Below are 15,439 nucleotides of genomic sequence, written 5' to 3' on the forward strand. Positions count from 1 at the left end.
CAAAAAATCAAAACAGGTTCCAGCTAGTCTGTGTTCACTGGCTGCTAACCAGCCATTATCCACTAGCTCTGACATTTCCTCAGCAAGTCCTTTTGTCTGCTCTGGTGAGCTATCCCTCTTTACCCAAAATAATTCTGCCAATGCCCTCTGCAGGTACATCATGAAAACTGGAATATGCTTTACTGGTGAAAAAAACAAATTCCAAGCTGTAAAAAGATGTATGTATGTTCTGACTTATGCAAAAAGACAGCCACTCAAATTCTACAAATATACTTCTGATCAGAAAAAATAGTGAGGTGAAAAGTGTAAAGATTTAACTTCATGTAGAAATATGCAACAGCATTAGTTAAGTCATTTTATGAGTTAACAGTGAAAAATACTGCCAAGAGCCATTCTTCTCGACCAGACATAGTGAAATGACTGTTTACAGCCAGCAGAATACTAAACTAAAGGAAACAAGCATTGGTGATTTTTGTTCTGCTTGTTCTAAGAAGCTGTTAGCTGTAGTTAGCTGTTAGTGTAGCTGTTAGCTGAGTTTAAACATTGATGCACCAGGCAGCAGACCATCCAATGAAATACAGTACTAATGCAACAAGAAATCCTACAAAGTTTATAACCATATTAACGAGCAAAAGCAGCAATGTTTCAGTGCTAACATGGGGCTAGTGAGACATACTTTATCCAGCATATCATAGCATTTGCTAAGCAGAACCCTCCAAAATTTGGCCGTTGGCTTGTCCACATTTCCTTCCACAGAAGATGCCACAGTGTTTATATAGTGAAGAACTTCTTCTAACAGCCTAGGGAAAAAGGAAGTAACTTTTAGTAAGCAACAGGGAGACTAAAGAAGTCCATTTTTATTACGAGAAAGCATAAAATTTCACAAGACAACAAAAATACAAGAAAATGAATCAGAAAAATTTTAAAGTGAGCATTCGTGGAACACAGCATTTAAAATAAATCTTACACCCTTTTTCTCTTGGAACAAACATACAAGTTAGGCCTCTGCAAAAGAAACCCTCAATTTTGTATCACTGGCTTTTACAGCACAATGGCTATAACTGTTATCTTTGATTACTGGTACTTACACCAATACAGAGGCACCTGTGAACAATGGTTAGTTCTTTTTTTCCTACTAATTAAGCAATATATTTTGCTAAAATGTGGAATTCTTTCAGTGATTCAGACATGAATAGCATGACAGTTATGGCCAAGCACGTAAATAACGTAAATAACCTCTTTCAAAAATACAGAAGAAGAGTGTATATTAGGTAGAGCAATCTTTCAGAAATAAAAAGCTCTACATTCTATTAAAAGAAAAAACCAAACCAAACCAAACCAAAACCAAACACAAGTAACTTGCACATAATAAATACTGCTTGTTGCAGAGGACATTAAAAAAGTATCATTAGTGTAAAAGATATTCTAATGGCACTACACTTAAAGGTATTCCTGGGCTGCAGTAAAAGCTAAAAATAGGAATAGGGCAGATTTAAAGCATACCTCTGTTCCATCTCCTGCAGCTCTTCTGTTTCTTCATATTCAACTATCTGGTTTAAAAAGCAAGAATGAAAATATGAAACTTACCTCCCCTCATTAAACTGAAATGCCAGAATACACAAATTTGTTTGTTTTGAATCAAACGTCCACTAACGTGGTAATTATGAGTCCCTACATTTGTACTTAAGCCATCATTCTAGAAGGAAATCGGAGAACCCTGGGCAATGCAGTCACATTAGCAAATACATTCCGTGCTGGTGGATGATTCAGCTGAAAAACTGGGACTACCAGCTAGAGCCAGAGCCTGAAATTTGTAAGATTTTGTCTTTTCAGTTTACAGCATGAATCCCACACTGAACTTGGAGTTACACAGGCTGTGAGTGAAATCCCAACCTCCATGAAGCCAGTGGGAATACACTGGGACCAGAATTTCACTTGGTTACCTATTCATCAGTCACGTAAGTGGAGTCTGTCTGGAAAAGCATTATTAAAAAATAAATAACATTATTGAGAGGTTTCAAAACTGTGTCAATACAAAACTGCGTTTCTAAACTGCTAAAACCATCACAAGGTGTCAGCAAGATACACCGGACAGTGCCGCCCCTTTGAAAAATGAAGTCATACTAAAAGGTAAATTACACCTCATCTGTTACTGTATGGCACAGTCACTTACTGTGACCAGTTTAGAAGCAATCTGCCATTATTACCTTTTTCACAAAACTCTGAGAGGACAGAAGTTGTGACATGAAGGAGACGGACAAGAATTTGAAGTGCCGGAGTTGTTTGTCGGAGTGAGACTCCACATTAAAGAGCTGCCCATCCTCATTTTTCGGCTTCGTCTTACACGTTCTTGGCTTTTTTGTCCCAGGGTCATCTGTTGAAGACGTTGACAAGAAAACTTTGCATCCAAGAGAAAATGTTACTTCACTTCTGATCACAGAAACAAAATTACAGTTGTTCAAACTCCCATCCAGCCTGGCCTTGAACACTGCCAGGGATGGGGCATCCACCACCTCTCTGGGACACCTGTTCCAGTGCTTCACCACTCCCACAGTTTAGTTTCTCCCTTATATCCAGTCTGAATCTACCCTCTTTTAGTTTAAAACCATTACCCCTTGCCTCTTATAACAGGAAGGTTTACATGCATTTGCTGGCTCTGTTTTGTGGTTACCTTCTTTGTTCTCTGGCAGCTCTGTCAGGTACTGGATTATTTTCATCACACTCTGGAACTGTGAACGTACATTAAATTCGCAGCAGATGGAAATCCAAAATTCAGTGTCTGCTTCCAGAACAGCATCCTGTTAACAGTTCAGAAAAAAAAAAAAGAAATATTTCAAGGATTAAGAAAGAGTATTTCTAATAATTGATGCCTTTTCCTGGTCTTAAAATCAAGAATCAAACACAAGTAGAAGGGAAGAAGGGGTTTTACCTCAGCATTTGTTTCAAGGATCCTTAGGTGCACCACGTCCAGGTGGAATGGGCCGAAATGCCCACTGCAATGCCCACACACAATCAACGGGGTATAACTGTACAGGTCTTACTAATTACCATATCTATCAAAGATTCCCCAATGAGAGGCTTGAGTGAGCCCTCCCTCCCCGAGGAGCCTTCCCCTGGATGGTTCTATCTTAGTTTACAGAATGTGTTCTGGAGAGGACTTTGGGGTCTGGGGCACACTAACCCCTAACTAAGAGGCTTCTAAGATGTTTAGTCTCCTAGCTTAACAAAATAAGTCTAAGAATGTGAGCTAAAAAACACTAATACAAAAAGCTATAAAAAGGTATATAAAAGGGGTATAAAAGAAAAGGCAAAAATCATCATGGCATCATCATAATAATAAAAATACTCAAAAACTCCTCAGTGAGCTTGTGAAAATGCCATATTGAGCTGGACACTGCCAGGATTAACACTAGTGGTAAAAGCAGCAAGCTCTTGGAGAGAACATAGCTCCAGAGGGTGTAGAGAGAGCTTAAACTACTGCAGCAAAGACTTTCTTCTCACCAATGTTCCTTTAACAATTCTTTCAGCTTTCCCCATAAATTACGCTTTCACCTGATCTCAGGGCCTGACTACACAAAAACATAACAGGCTTTTCATCTTAGTCTGTAGGAAAAGACCAGTATCATGTTTCACAAACACAATTGAAGAAAAAACCCCAACTTCATTAATACTGAAGCACTACCTAATTTGATTATCAGCTCTTCAGATCACGGATTGCTGTACAATATGATCTGATTTATTGTTCAGGCTCCAGGACTTAACACTATTGAATGTGCAATACAAGTCATAGTCAACATCACCATCAGGTTCTGCTGTAGCACAAACCCAGAGCTCACTACCTTTTCCAGCATCATCTGGGGCTTACTGAGAACCTTCTTAAAGGCAAGACCATGAACAGAAGAGAGAGATCAGGCTGTCAAGGAAAAAGCTGACCCCCTCAGCCTGCTAACCTTGTCTGTGCTTGATGTCGCCGTCACAGTTTTGGTCACATACTGCTCAAAGAGCAGCACCAGGAGAACCCAGAGGAATTTGTCTCCTCCCACCGTGGTGATCAGCTGGGACAGGATGGGCAGGCGCCGGTGCTCGGGCACGTGGGGCAGGGCATCGACAAACACACGGATGATCTTGATCACCACCTCTTCCACACTTCCCGAGGACTCTGACAAGTCACTGTCTTCAGCCTGTGCACAAACACGGGTACAGCAGTTCAGACAGGTTACTGCAGATGGGTACAAGGTCTTTCTGGCAATCTCAGAAAACAGGAGAAAGGATTACGTGCCAGATAACGGCATTGCCAAATGTATAATCTCAAGGGTAATGCAAGTGTTCTGAAGTTTTCAATCATACAGCTCCTTGTCAGTTTTAAAGGAAGACGTTTAAAATAAAAGAAAAAGAAAGAAAAAGAAAGAAAAAAAAAAGAAAAAGGAGACAAACTGCTACTTGGCATCAGCTGAAACAAAGAGGACATTTTCAAGAGAAAGCAAAGCCACATCCTTCAGAAAACTTTGCCTGAGTTAGGGACTTGGATTCAAGGGCTCAGGAAAAATAATAAACATGGGCTACATGGTGTCAAGTAAATAACAGTAGGCTCTTCCCACATAATAATCGTGTGCCACAAATAATTTGTCACAGAAACTCGTGTTGGCTGCTATGAAAGGCTTTCCATAAAAAAACTTAAGAAATCAAGTTGTCTCTCTTTTTATATAACAGAGAACTGCAAGAGGATGAAAAATGTGTACACGTATAATTAAAAATAGTCCAGGGAATCCTCAGCCCATTATTGAAGACAACTTTTTTTCCCCAATTCATATTTACATGACATTTATACAACATTTTTCATGTTTAAATCTAGTAATGATCAAGAATTAAGATTTCTTAGGCGCAAGTGAAATCTGAATGAAGAAAATGTTGCTTTAAAAAACAAGCATCTATTTTTGTTTTGGTTTATAGCCATTTATCTAAAAGGTCCAGGCAAAACCAAGAAAAGCCCCACAAACACCAGCTGGAAGAATAAAAGCATCTGTCAAATATTATACCTCTCCACTTCCTTCAGACCATGTCTACTACGCCTATGACCATGACATATGATAGGACTAATAACCACCTGGTCACTTCCCACGGTTCCTCTACTGAACTTGTCTGGTTTATGACAAAAACTTGAAGTATGTTTCAGGTCCTCTCAATGTACAGTTGTGATAATTTTGGCTAAACCATTTATAAAATGCAGGAAACCAAAAGACTGCAAAGAAGCAGCAGCCTGATGAACTCAGTCGGTCAGAGACAGAGGCATCTGAATTACACTGTGCTACATATAATTTAATGTCTATCCAAAAATAATCCTAGAGTAGGTGACAACTTATTCTACCACCAATATTCTAAATAATTCACTTAATTAATAATCTTTCATTAAGTAGACAAATTTACCTGTATAAGAGCAGGAATAACCATCTGCACTGTCTTGTTAATTACTTGGAAAGTGTAGGTATCATCCAGACGCAAGACATTTGCTCCCATGAATGTAAAAATGGGCATAATGTTGTGAAGAACTTTATCCTGGAAAAGAACAGATCCAATTAGTTCATGCTGCTGTGCCTACTATACCTTAAGGCATTTCTCATTCCCACAAATGACACTAGATTCCTATTAAAAAGCCCAAAGAAGCGAAAGATAATCTTGAGTATCTTTCAAAATCTCCCCAAATGAATTTTGAATGTATGTTGTCCCTTAATGTTACTCACTGTGTGATTGGTAGAGTTCTAAATATGACTTAGAAACCAAGACGCACACCTAAGCAAGTAATTGAAGAGTGGAAATCGAGAGTTTAGTGTGATGAGACACCTTGTAACCTTCCACTCAGCGCCATGTGAATACAACAAGTAAGACCAGCTATGAGGAGACTTGCAGAAGCACAAATGTGATTGTGCCACGGATTCCAGTGATTTTCCCACCCACCCTTTTTGTATCTGTAAAACATCTGCAATATCCACAATCATACAGTGTAAACCAACCATGCTTAATTTAATTTTTGGCTTTTTGGTGGCCTAGACTGTAATCACAGTAACCAATTCTAAGAAGGCTGAATTAGAGGTGTCACCTAGCTCAAAAGCTGATTTCCTAGATTTTGCCAGAACTTAGAGCAATAAATTATGGGCACATTTTTCACTTAGTTTAGTGACTGGAAGAAGTATTAGATACTAAAAATGAGATGAGATGAGATGAGATGAGATGAGATGAGATGAGATGAGATGAGATGAGATGAGATGGATACAAAATGTTTCCTTGTATTCTGACCTTGAAAATCTTGTAAGAGCCAATATTAATGTAAAATAAACACCTAGTTCTACAGCAGGTGATGGCAGTAAAATAAGAGGCAAAAACCCCCATACAATTTAACCACAAAATCCTCAAAAAATTTACCAAAAACATTACCATTTTATCTTTTGGAAAGAATGCTACCTTTCCAAATGTGTGGAGAAAATATTGAGGCGAATATAAAGATGCAAACTGAGTTTGATACACCTGGATACATTTTGCTGGCTTAGAGTTTCAAAGCAAAAGAACCTTACTTAGTGTACAGTCAAATTTCAATGCATACAAGAAAAGGCCTGTTTCTTGGCCAATTAAAATCAGAACAACCCAGTTTTATCATCAACTACAACCACATTTTTCAGTGTTGTACAAGATAGAAAGGTGTAAGAATGCATGTGCTACCAGGCCAAGTGCTTTCCCTCTTTATATAAAAAAGCAGGAGAAAGAAGAAACAAGGCATGAGAGCTGTGACAAGCATGAGAGCATTGGGAGGGTGAGGCAGGGCTGGTGTCAGAAAGCTGCTTCCATTTCTACTGTGCTCCACTGCAAGCCATAAATGGCTGGTGACCAAAGCATCAAGACAGAGGTTTGTTTTCAACTAAAATGGAATAGAAAGCCCTAAAGGAGCAGGGAACCTGCCCATTTTGCCTCTGCTCCTTTCAGGAAGTTTTTCCCCACAGAACAGATCTGTATGTTCTTCACCCTACCCAATATTTGGAAACCAAAGAGAAGAGCCGAAGCATAAATTCCAGGTGTTACTTACAGGAAACATTCCAGCAACAGCACCAAGGAGCAGCAGAGCATGGTGGTGTGTCTGGGGCATTTTAGAAATCCTGATGCACTGAACTATCAGTTCCACGTTGAATTTTTCTTTGTCCAGGATATCTGCAGGTAAAAATATTCACTGATTAACACTGTAGGAATAAACAGTACACTCAAGCAGGTTTCAATTTGCAAAGCATACCTAATGGATCTACAAAAAATTATTAGGAAGGCAAACCTGTACACCCTTATAGAGGAATCTCTCTCTCCTCAACAATACAGTGTAGATTGAGGAAGAAAAAAGATAGATACAATTGTTTTTGTGCTGTCCTGGTGAGAGAATTACCAAGAAATGAGTCTGGTGATTTTTACCTGCTGGGACCTTGCTACCATCTGATGACAATTTCTGACAAATGTTCAGCAGGCAGCTGAGGATCAGCTGCTTTGTATATTCCATATTTTCTTCTTCTGATGCCATGGGCTCCAGACATCTATACATTCAGGAAAAAAAACAGAGATGGAAAAATAAGTGACCAAACTGCATATTAAGATACAAATAAGAAACTGTGATTTTAATTCCACATACATTCTAAATTGAAGCTTCCAAAAAGTCTTTGCCAAAAAAGTGTCTCTTTGTGTTTTCAAATGCATCAACTGGTCTAATAAAAGGCATTTATCAAAGCACTGTCAAAAACATAAGTCTAACCTGAACTGTACTTGTCAGTCTACATACAAGCAAGTCATATGGAAAGGAAGACAAACACCCAATCTACATGTAAACTTTCTTAAATGCTTGGAGATAGGGCTGGCAGGAAAAACAATTGTTTCCTTAGATTGCACTGGACTAAGACTGTTCCATAATGTGTTGGGAGGAATTTCAAAGCTTAGAGAATTATAATAGCTCTGCTGAAGACACGAGTCCTGCCAATTATTCTAGTTTGAGGACAGGTGTTGTCCTTGTTGGCAATCCCAAGCCCTCTGCCCGATAAAGTTTTCACACAAGAGAAGCTATGCATTAGGTAAAAACGTTTTTGTTTCAAAGGGAAAAGAATCATAATAACTTCCTATTCCTCCCCTCTGATTTGCCTAAAAGAAGTTCAGTTGAAAGAGGCAAGCTAAGCTACAAGACATGGCAACAAAGCAGAGACACAGTAGCCCATATGTCCACGCTTCAGGGTGCTGGCTGCAGAAGAGAAGGCTCCAGGGCTCTGCTGTGGGTGCAGTTACCTGCTCAGAAGGTTGAAAAGTGCAGGTACCAACGCCTGTGGGCGCCGAAGCTTCTTCTTATGCTGCAGTAACTCCAGAATAAGCATCACCCTCTGCCAGCTGAAGTGGCTTGTTTCTGGTGCCAATTCTGCATCTTGAGGCTTTCTAAAAAGACAAGACAAACAATCAGGGATTTGCAAAGGAAATGCTACAGTGCTTCAGGAAACGCACACACCCCCTCAAGTGAAAAAAGACCGTTTTTCTTTCACATAGTAATGTATGTCCTTTACTGCTGCTCCCTGGAGAGGTGGCAATGTGTGGGCTTTTGACTGAAGCAGCAACACATTTTAAACAAACAACAACAACAACAAAAAAATCAGACCAAACTTGAAAAAACAAGTGTTTCTTGGAAACACTTCTGGAAGTGGGGAAAAAAAAATCTGTTACCAGGTAACTGTCCACATGATGATCTGCTTGCCACCCAGGAAACTTGCTTCTCTGGAACTACTAGTGGTTAACACACTGACTATGCAGGCAATGGGGGTGTGCGTGAGCCTGTGTGTTTGTAAACTGTGACAGGTACAGTTTACAGATGGATCAATCTAATAGGCGATGATTATTCAAAACGGTCAAGTGAAGGAAAACTAGAAAAGCTATTCTAGGTCAAACCAGGAAAATTAACTCAATATCCTGTTTCAATATGGCTGAAAGAATGTTTAAAGAGAGTAAATACAGTGAACAAAACAGTTCCTTATGAGAATGGAGAGAAGAAAGAGGACAAAGATCTAAAAATTAGTGATTATATTACCATCTTGATGGAAACAAAATACTGTCTTTCAGTCAACTAACAGAAATATTTTGATGTACCTCTGTAGGTTTCAGCCAAGTTTATGTAATTTGTCCATACATCTATACTTAAAACTAACTTATTATTAACAAAAATGGATCTTGGACAACTGCATCAAGCCAGATTCTACAAAATCAAATGCCACCATTAAAAATGCTAGATTTTTTTTTTTTAAATTCTGACTATACTTCCATCGGTTCTCAAATAGCAACATGAGTTGGTTTTCTCATGCTAGAAGTAACTTGCTGTTATCTTTACTGTGCAGAGGAAAAGAAGAAACAGTTGCTTGTGCTTTGAATACAAACGATGCGATGTTTTAAGACAAGTGATGTTTTCAAACTGCACGGATAATACTTGTGGGTTTCTAGTTATTTTACCTCTGTTGCTGCATTTTCTGCCTTCTAGTTTGTTGAACAGTGGCCAGACTTTTGGTTTTCTCAGGAAGTTCCAGTTCTCTGACAATCTGCTCAGCACACACTGTAATCTGAAACAGAATAGTAACAATGCAAGCACCAGTGAACAATTTGTCACATCATATACCTGTGCCCTGCCTTTTTTTAAAAACACGTCCCTTTCCTGCACATATGGGTATATAATCCACATAGTCCTTTCATATCCCAGAAAATGAAAATCAGTGCAGCAGAAAGAAGTGACTTCTGGTGAATTCATTCACTTAGTGTTGTAAATGACAGATAGGTGGCTTTAAAAAAACACCTTCTAAAAGCAGTCATTTAACAAACTTTTGGTGCCATTAATGCTATTCTATTATTTGACAAAAAGCTTCCCATTCCTTTCCTGCTATAAATGATACAAACAATGAGTATTACTGAATGTAGGTGACACAAAATCACACTGCAGTAGATTTGAACGTATTTCTGTGCTCTGGAGGTTGCCACTTACCCCTTTGAACACACTGCTGATTGTCTGGGCACAAAGCGGGTTCTTACAGTCTAAGAGTAAGTCAAACAATACATTTAGCAGCTTCTGTTGCACCATCCCATCCGACACAGCTGCAAAGAATGGCTTAGTAATCTACAAAAGGGGAAAAAAAGGATGCAGAGAGGTTTACTTTAAGAAGGTAACAAAATCACGAAGTGTGGGATTAATACACACTGGATTCTGTATGGCACACCCCATCAATTTGCACATCAACTATGTATTTGTATATATCCAGGAATCTTAAGAGATGTAAATCACATACATGTGAAATATCCAACAGACAAACTGATTCCTGAAATTTTTCACACGACTGGTGTGTGGAACAGACTTGCCGCTGCCAGCCTTTGGGAAATATATGCCACATCTGGCTAATACAGGCCTGAATTTGTAGCCTCCTTCAAATGAAACTATTTCTCACCTACTGTATTTTGTTGACAATTTTTCCTCAGAAGAAAAACATTAGGTAAAGCTCTTGCCTGACTGACAAAAACCTAAAACCTGTAGAACAGTAGTATCTGTAATGATACAGGAATTCATCTGTGTGTAAATACAGTATTTCTATTCTGTGCTTGTCAAAATGCAAAAATTAGAGCAAGCAGCAATTCCTCCTCATGATAGCTTTAAGAGTTCAAGTTTTGCAGGCTGTTTAGATGTTTCAAAGACACTATGGAGACACTGAAAACTTGTACTAAAAGAAAGGTTGAAAGCTATGGACTCCTTCACATAGAAAGAGCCCTTGTAAATCCAATCCTAAACACTGCTAGCTGCTTTAAGGATAAAAATAAATGAAAAGTCTTTCATAAAGCCATACCTGCCCAAGTGCTGTGATCTGAAATGGTGGAATTTCTTCATATATTTGCTTGGCAGCATGCAGACTTTTGATAAACAAATCCAGACTCTGCTGATTCTTGCACAGGAGCGCTGCTGAATATTCATTAAACTTTCCAAGGATTAGATGCAGGAGAATAACTTCGTCTTTCAACATTGCTTCGGGTTTGTTAAAGACCTTCTCTAGCAAACGGTCTAGTGCAGGCAAGAGGTGAGAGAGAACCATCTGCAAACAGAGAAAATGTGTAACAGAAGTTTTTATCCATTCTCAATTTAAGACCTTTCCAGTAGCACAGCTTCATTTTACTGCAGCATCCCCTCTCTCATAACACACTGCATACAGTATTTTAGGCAACAGCTGTTCAACTGGAAAAATACAAGACATAATGTGAGATTACCCCAAGTACTTGCTCATCTGCTCCTCAGCTATTCTCCTTTGCAGAGCAGTATTTCATATTTTCAAAGTACAGAAACAAGGTAATTTTCCCACCAATTTATGACTGCTGTTTTCCACAAAACTCAAATGTGAGGCAAAACCACTTACCCCCTCTATGCAGTTCACAACCTTTTCAAGACACATACAACTGAACAGAGCATAAAAATTCTAATTTAATTCATTTTTTGACCTTTGAAGCCATATATTTTCCAGCACTTGGAGAATTCTGAATATGCTAGATGAGAGTAGGTTAATATATACAAAAGAAATTCACAGTACTACTTAATACCTTGCAATTCTTTACAGAACTCTTATGTTCACTGACACCTCATCAAGGTAATATTTTTCTTCTGTAACAATCTCTTCTGAAACAGATCTTTTTTAGTAATATAAAGGGAGTTTCCTTAAAAATTCCAATGCAAAATTCTGCAGCCATTACACTCCTGGAAGGAGCATGCAAATGTTTTGTGTTTCATTAAATTGTACTTTGCAGTTTTACTGCTTATTACTGGAGGTGTCAACTTAATACCTAATAATCTAATACATTATGGAGTTACTTAACAGCATTATTACTAAATGAAATTTGATTTCAGCATTTCACTCAAGTGCAGAACCCATAAAACAACTCAAAAGGCAGCACTTACTTCACCATGGATTTCATGAAGAATTTTCATTAAGTTTCTTGCAATATATGATGGGAAAACAGGGTTCTGTACACAATCAAGTATGTTTTCCAAAGCTTCCAACAATTTTTTCTTCTGGGATTTCTGTTTTGGTTGTGTCTCAAGCTCCTCAAATAGAGTTTCCATAATCTAGTTCATTAACAAAGTGAAAATTAAGTTTTTTCCTGCAATAAAAATGCCTTAAAACAACATTTATTTGATGCTTTCATAACAATGCAATCTAGATATAAGCAGAGCTCTTCATCTGGAGATAAACCACCGTTAATGCCCCTTTGGTTCTTAGCCCTCTGCATGTAATAAATCACTTGAATGTTTTTATAGTTCCTAAAATAATTATACATCAGTCTGCTATAGAATATAAAGACAATTAACTTTCCTGCTTAACTTGATTTCTTTTCTGTAAGTTAGAAGCTCACAGCAGCAGACAAAACTTGCATTAATGTACACCTTAATAAGAAAAATACCTGTGCTACATATGTAGGGTCAGATATAATCTCTTCTGTCTTTTGCTCCAAATGCTGAAGGACAGGATGAAATAGAGACTCCTTTATTCCTCTCAAGGAATGGAGGCAGTTGAGAGCAGCCCTTCGAACTTCACTCACAGGACTACCCAAGTTAATTAGCAAAGATATCATCACTGCAAAAAGAATGAAGGAAGGAAGGAGGAAAAGAACAGAGTAAAATGAGTGGTGAAAATTTTGCTGTAGCTGTCCCTGAAGAGGCATCAACATTACTTTGGAATTAAGAAGTCTTCTCTTTTCACTGTAAACCTCTAGGGTACACAAAACCAACATGAGTCTCACAGATCCATGACTCTGAACTTCATCACAGTCCTTATATTCATGTCTAAGCTCAGAGCTCATTTATTGCTACTGCCAGTCACACCCTGACACTGCCCAGACAGTAACGTCCTGTAACAAAAACTTCTTCAGCACAGCACTGTGCTCCTTTAACACTTTCAAAATTAAAAAAAAAAAGTGGCTTCACTTACTTCAAGCTTGGACTGATAACTGCAGCAGTGAATCAGTGAGAGAGCTGTCTCGGCCCAGTGCAGCCAAACATAAATAACTACAGATACCTTTCATGGTATAAAATATAGTAAAATTGCACAAAAATATAAAGTACTGTGATTGAATTCTAAGATGAGAGATAGATAGACAGACATACAGACAGATAGAAAGACAGATAGATATTGTTTTACTTTACCTGGAGATGATGGTGATAGGAGTTGTTTTTTTTTCTGATTTGTTTGTGATTCAAGCAGTGCATAGCCAATATACAGAGCCTGAGTCTGTAGCATTGCACTGACTTCATAGTTCAGATGATTTGAAAGGTTGTAACTGTAAGTCCATAAAATGGAAAGGAATTTGAAGAGAACCTCTGAATCTTTTAGATGTACCTTAAATTTAACACAATGAAAAAAACCAGAAAAAAGAGAGAAGCACTTGTTTTATTTATTTGGCAAACTACTACTGAAAACATCTGATAAACCACCCCACCCACTTCAAAGGAGTACACTTGAAAGAGAACTTTGTCTCAGAAAAACAGAGAAACATTGTCTTTAGGGAAGAAAAAGTCATTGAGTAAATGTTGCATGTACGTGCAAGTCCAGACGTAACTTAAATATGCATATGAAAAACCATGAGATGACGTAATAAGGAAACACAAAATTTCTCCTAGAAGTTTTCCTTTCAGTTTCTGTATTTAAACACTAACAAATTTTACAAAGCAACCCTTTGTCTTGCTACCAGACAGAACCAAAACTTTTGGTTCAAAATTTAGGCTCTCGATCTTGTCCTGCAAATCAGCGTTATGTTTTCACCTTTGCCTCAACTGGTACATTTGTGTTTTGGGGGGGATTTTTGTAGCTTTAGTTTTCCGTTATTACATTTAATTAGGGTTAAGTAACCCAGCTGAAGCTTACACTTCCAGCTCCTCACAGTACTTGAATGCCACAAGCAGTATTGCATGACCTGTTGAATATTTTTCTCAGTTTTCCTCAAAATTAATGTAACTGTGTAATAGTTGATAGCTCATAATTCAGAGTAACAAATGCAAAAATAATACCTTGAATAAGAGATTCATCAATGCTCTGTACTGAAGAGCATTGCTTCCCTCACTAGCTCCACTGACAAGCAGGTCAAACAGCCCCAAAAGGAGGTGCAGGTAGTCTTGGCTATCTTGATTCAGAGATTCAGGATTCCACCACGATTCCTCTAAAAAATACAGGTTACAGTTAAGACACAGTGGGTCCACAGGAACACCCTCAGAAACCAGGAGAAAACAGACATCTCTAGTTAAAAGAAGACATTTGGTTGATTTCATGTTCACAAGTAAGTAATCTTTACAGATGTCAATAACAAAGGAGAAGGTTAGGGAAGTAACATTTCCTTGATTCCAACAACTTCTGAAGGAAAAAAAAAATTAACTTTCCTTCTTCACTGATGTAAGGGACAGGCAAAATCTTAACACCTACCTTTTGAAAAGGACAGGGGAGGTTTTAGGCCATTAATGAAGTCTTTCAATAAGAACAGGACCATAGCTGACTCCTCCGCCTGAGCAGTCTCATCACTATTGAGCTTTTCTATATATGCACTTAACAAGTCCTTAGGCACCAAAGTTTCCTCTACTGTTTCAACAGACCAATTCAGGGGTGTTTCCTGTGAATGAAATTTGATTTTAATGTATTCTGTCACAATTTCTGCAACAGAAAACAGAAATTTAGCACTAAAATTCAGCAACATTTAATTTCCAACCTCCAAAGAGGTATCCTTATGGAATGAATTACATTTCTGATTTTACATTGAAACTTGCATCTGCAGTTTTAAAACCTATGCCATCTCTTTCTACCATAATTACAGTGTACATGAATGAGGTAACAGAAGAGTAAAATATCAATCTCTCTAAACTACCTCTTCAAAGAGATTGGGAATTGCAGCATTTTTCAACATTCAGCTTAACACTTTAATCTAGCTCTGTTCCAGAAAAATAATCCATATCTTTCAGATATATATATATTGCATATACAGAAAATCATTAATGGATTAACCTCAGATCAGAATAAATAATTACCATGTGTCACTATGTGTGTGTGTGTGTGTGTGTGTAAGGGGATATACACACAGAAACACAGCCCTGCTCACGTGGGTTTCTTGCACACAGAAAAAAACTAGCACTGTTTCTCAACAAAATAAGTCAAGAAAATTCCAATGGAAACACACATAAAATTAAGAAAAAAAGGTAGCAGAGAAAGATACAAAAGTGCTCTTTCTGAACATTGTTCCTAGCCCTGTGATGGCTCTTCCTTGTGTCTCCATGTTACCCCACAACAAGTGCCAGTACATCTACTCATGGAGCTGGACAATAAATCAAAACCCAGCAAAATCAGGAACAACCCTTTTAATATTGCTGTAAGGACGTGCCTGAGGT

At 38.1% G+C, this 15,439-nt stretch overlaps 1 protein-coding gene across 2 annotated transcripts in view; it reads right to left on the reverse strand.

Annotated features, from left to right (window-relative positions):
• Positions 1 to 15,439, reverse strand: part of HEATR1 (HEAT repeat containing 1) — a 36,482-nt gene that overhangs the window by 6,970 nt on the left and 14,073 nt on the right. For both annotated transcript variants that reach the window (XM_010391516.4, XM_019281255.3), the window contains exons 18-34: positions 14,487 to 14,670; positions 14,078 to 14,226; positions 13,217 to 13,409; positions 12,475 to 12,647; positions 11,972 to 12,139; positions 10,875 to 11,117; positions 10,025 to 10,156; positions 9,502 to 9,608; positions 8,299 to 8,442; positions 7,444 to 7,562; positions 7,073 to 7,194; positions 5,425 to 5,553; positions 3,951 to 4,181; positions 2,672 to 2,798; positions 2,208 to 2,374; positions 1,504 to 1,550; positions 677 to 800 (exon numbers count right to left, since the gene is read on the reverse strand). In XM_010391516.4, the coding sequence (XP_010389818.2) occupies positions 677 to 800; positions 1,504 to 1,550; positions 2,208 to 2,374; positions 2,672 to 2,798; positions 3,951 to 4,181; positions 5,425 to 5,553; positions 7,073 to 7,194; positions 7,444 to 7,562; positions 8,299 to 8,442; positions 9,502 to 9,608; positions 10,025 to 10,156; positions 10,875 to 11,117; positions 11,972 to 12,139; positions 12,475 to 12,647; positions 13,217 to 13,409; positions 14,078 to 14,226; positions 14,487 to 14,670 (2,559 nt within the window). The remainder of the gene's footprint in view (positions 1 to 676; positions 801 to 1,503; positions 1,551 to 2,207; positions 2,375 to 2,671; positions 2,799 to 3,950; positions 4,182 to 5,424; positions 5,554 to 7,072; positions 7,195 to 7,443; positions 7,563 to 8,298; positions 8,443 to 9,501; positions 9,609 to 10,024; positions 10,157 to 10,874; positions 11,118 to 11,971; positions 12,140 to 12,474; positions 12,648 to 13,216; positions 13,410 to 14,077; positions 14,227 to 14,486; positions 14,671 to 15,439) is intronic.

Source organism: Corvus cornix, chromosome 3, assembly GCF_000738735.6.
Source record: "Corvus cornix cornix isolate S_Up_H32 chromosome 3, ASM73873v5, whole genome shotgun sequence".
In the NCBI taxonomy this organism is placed as follows: Eukaryota; Metazoa; Chordata; class Aves; order Passeriformes; family Corvidae; genus Corvus; species Corvus cornix.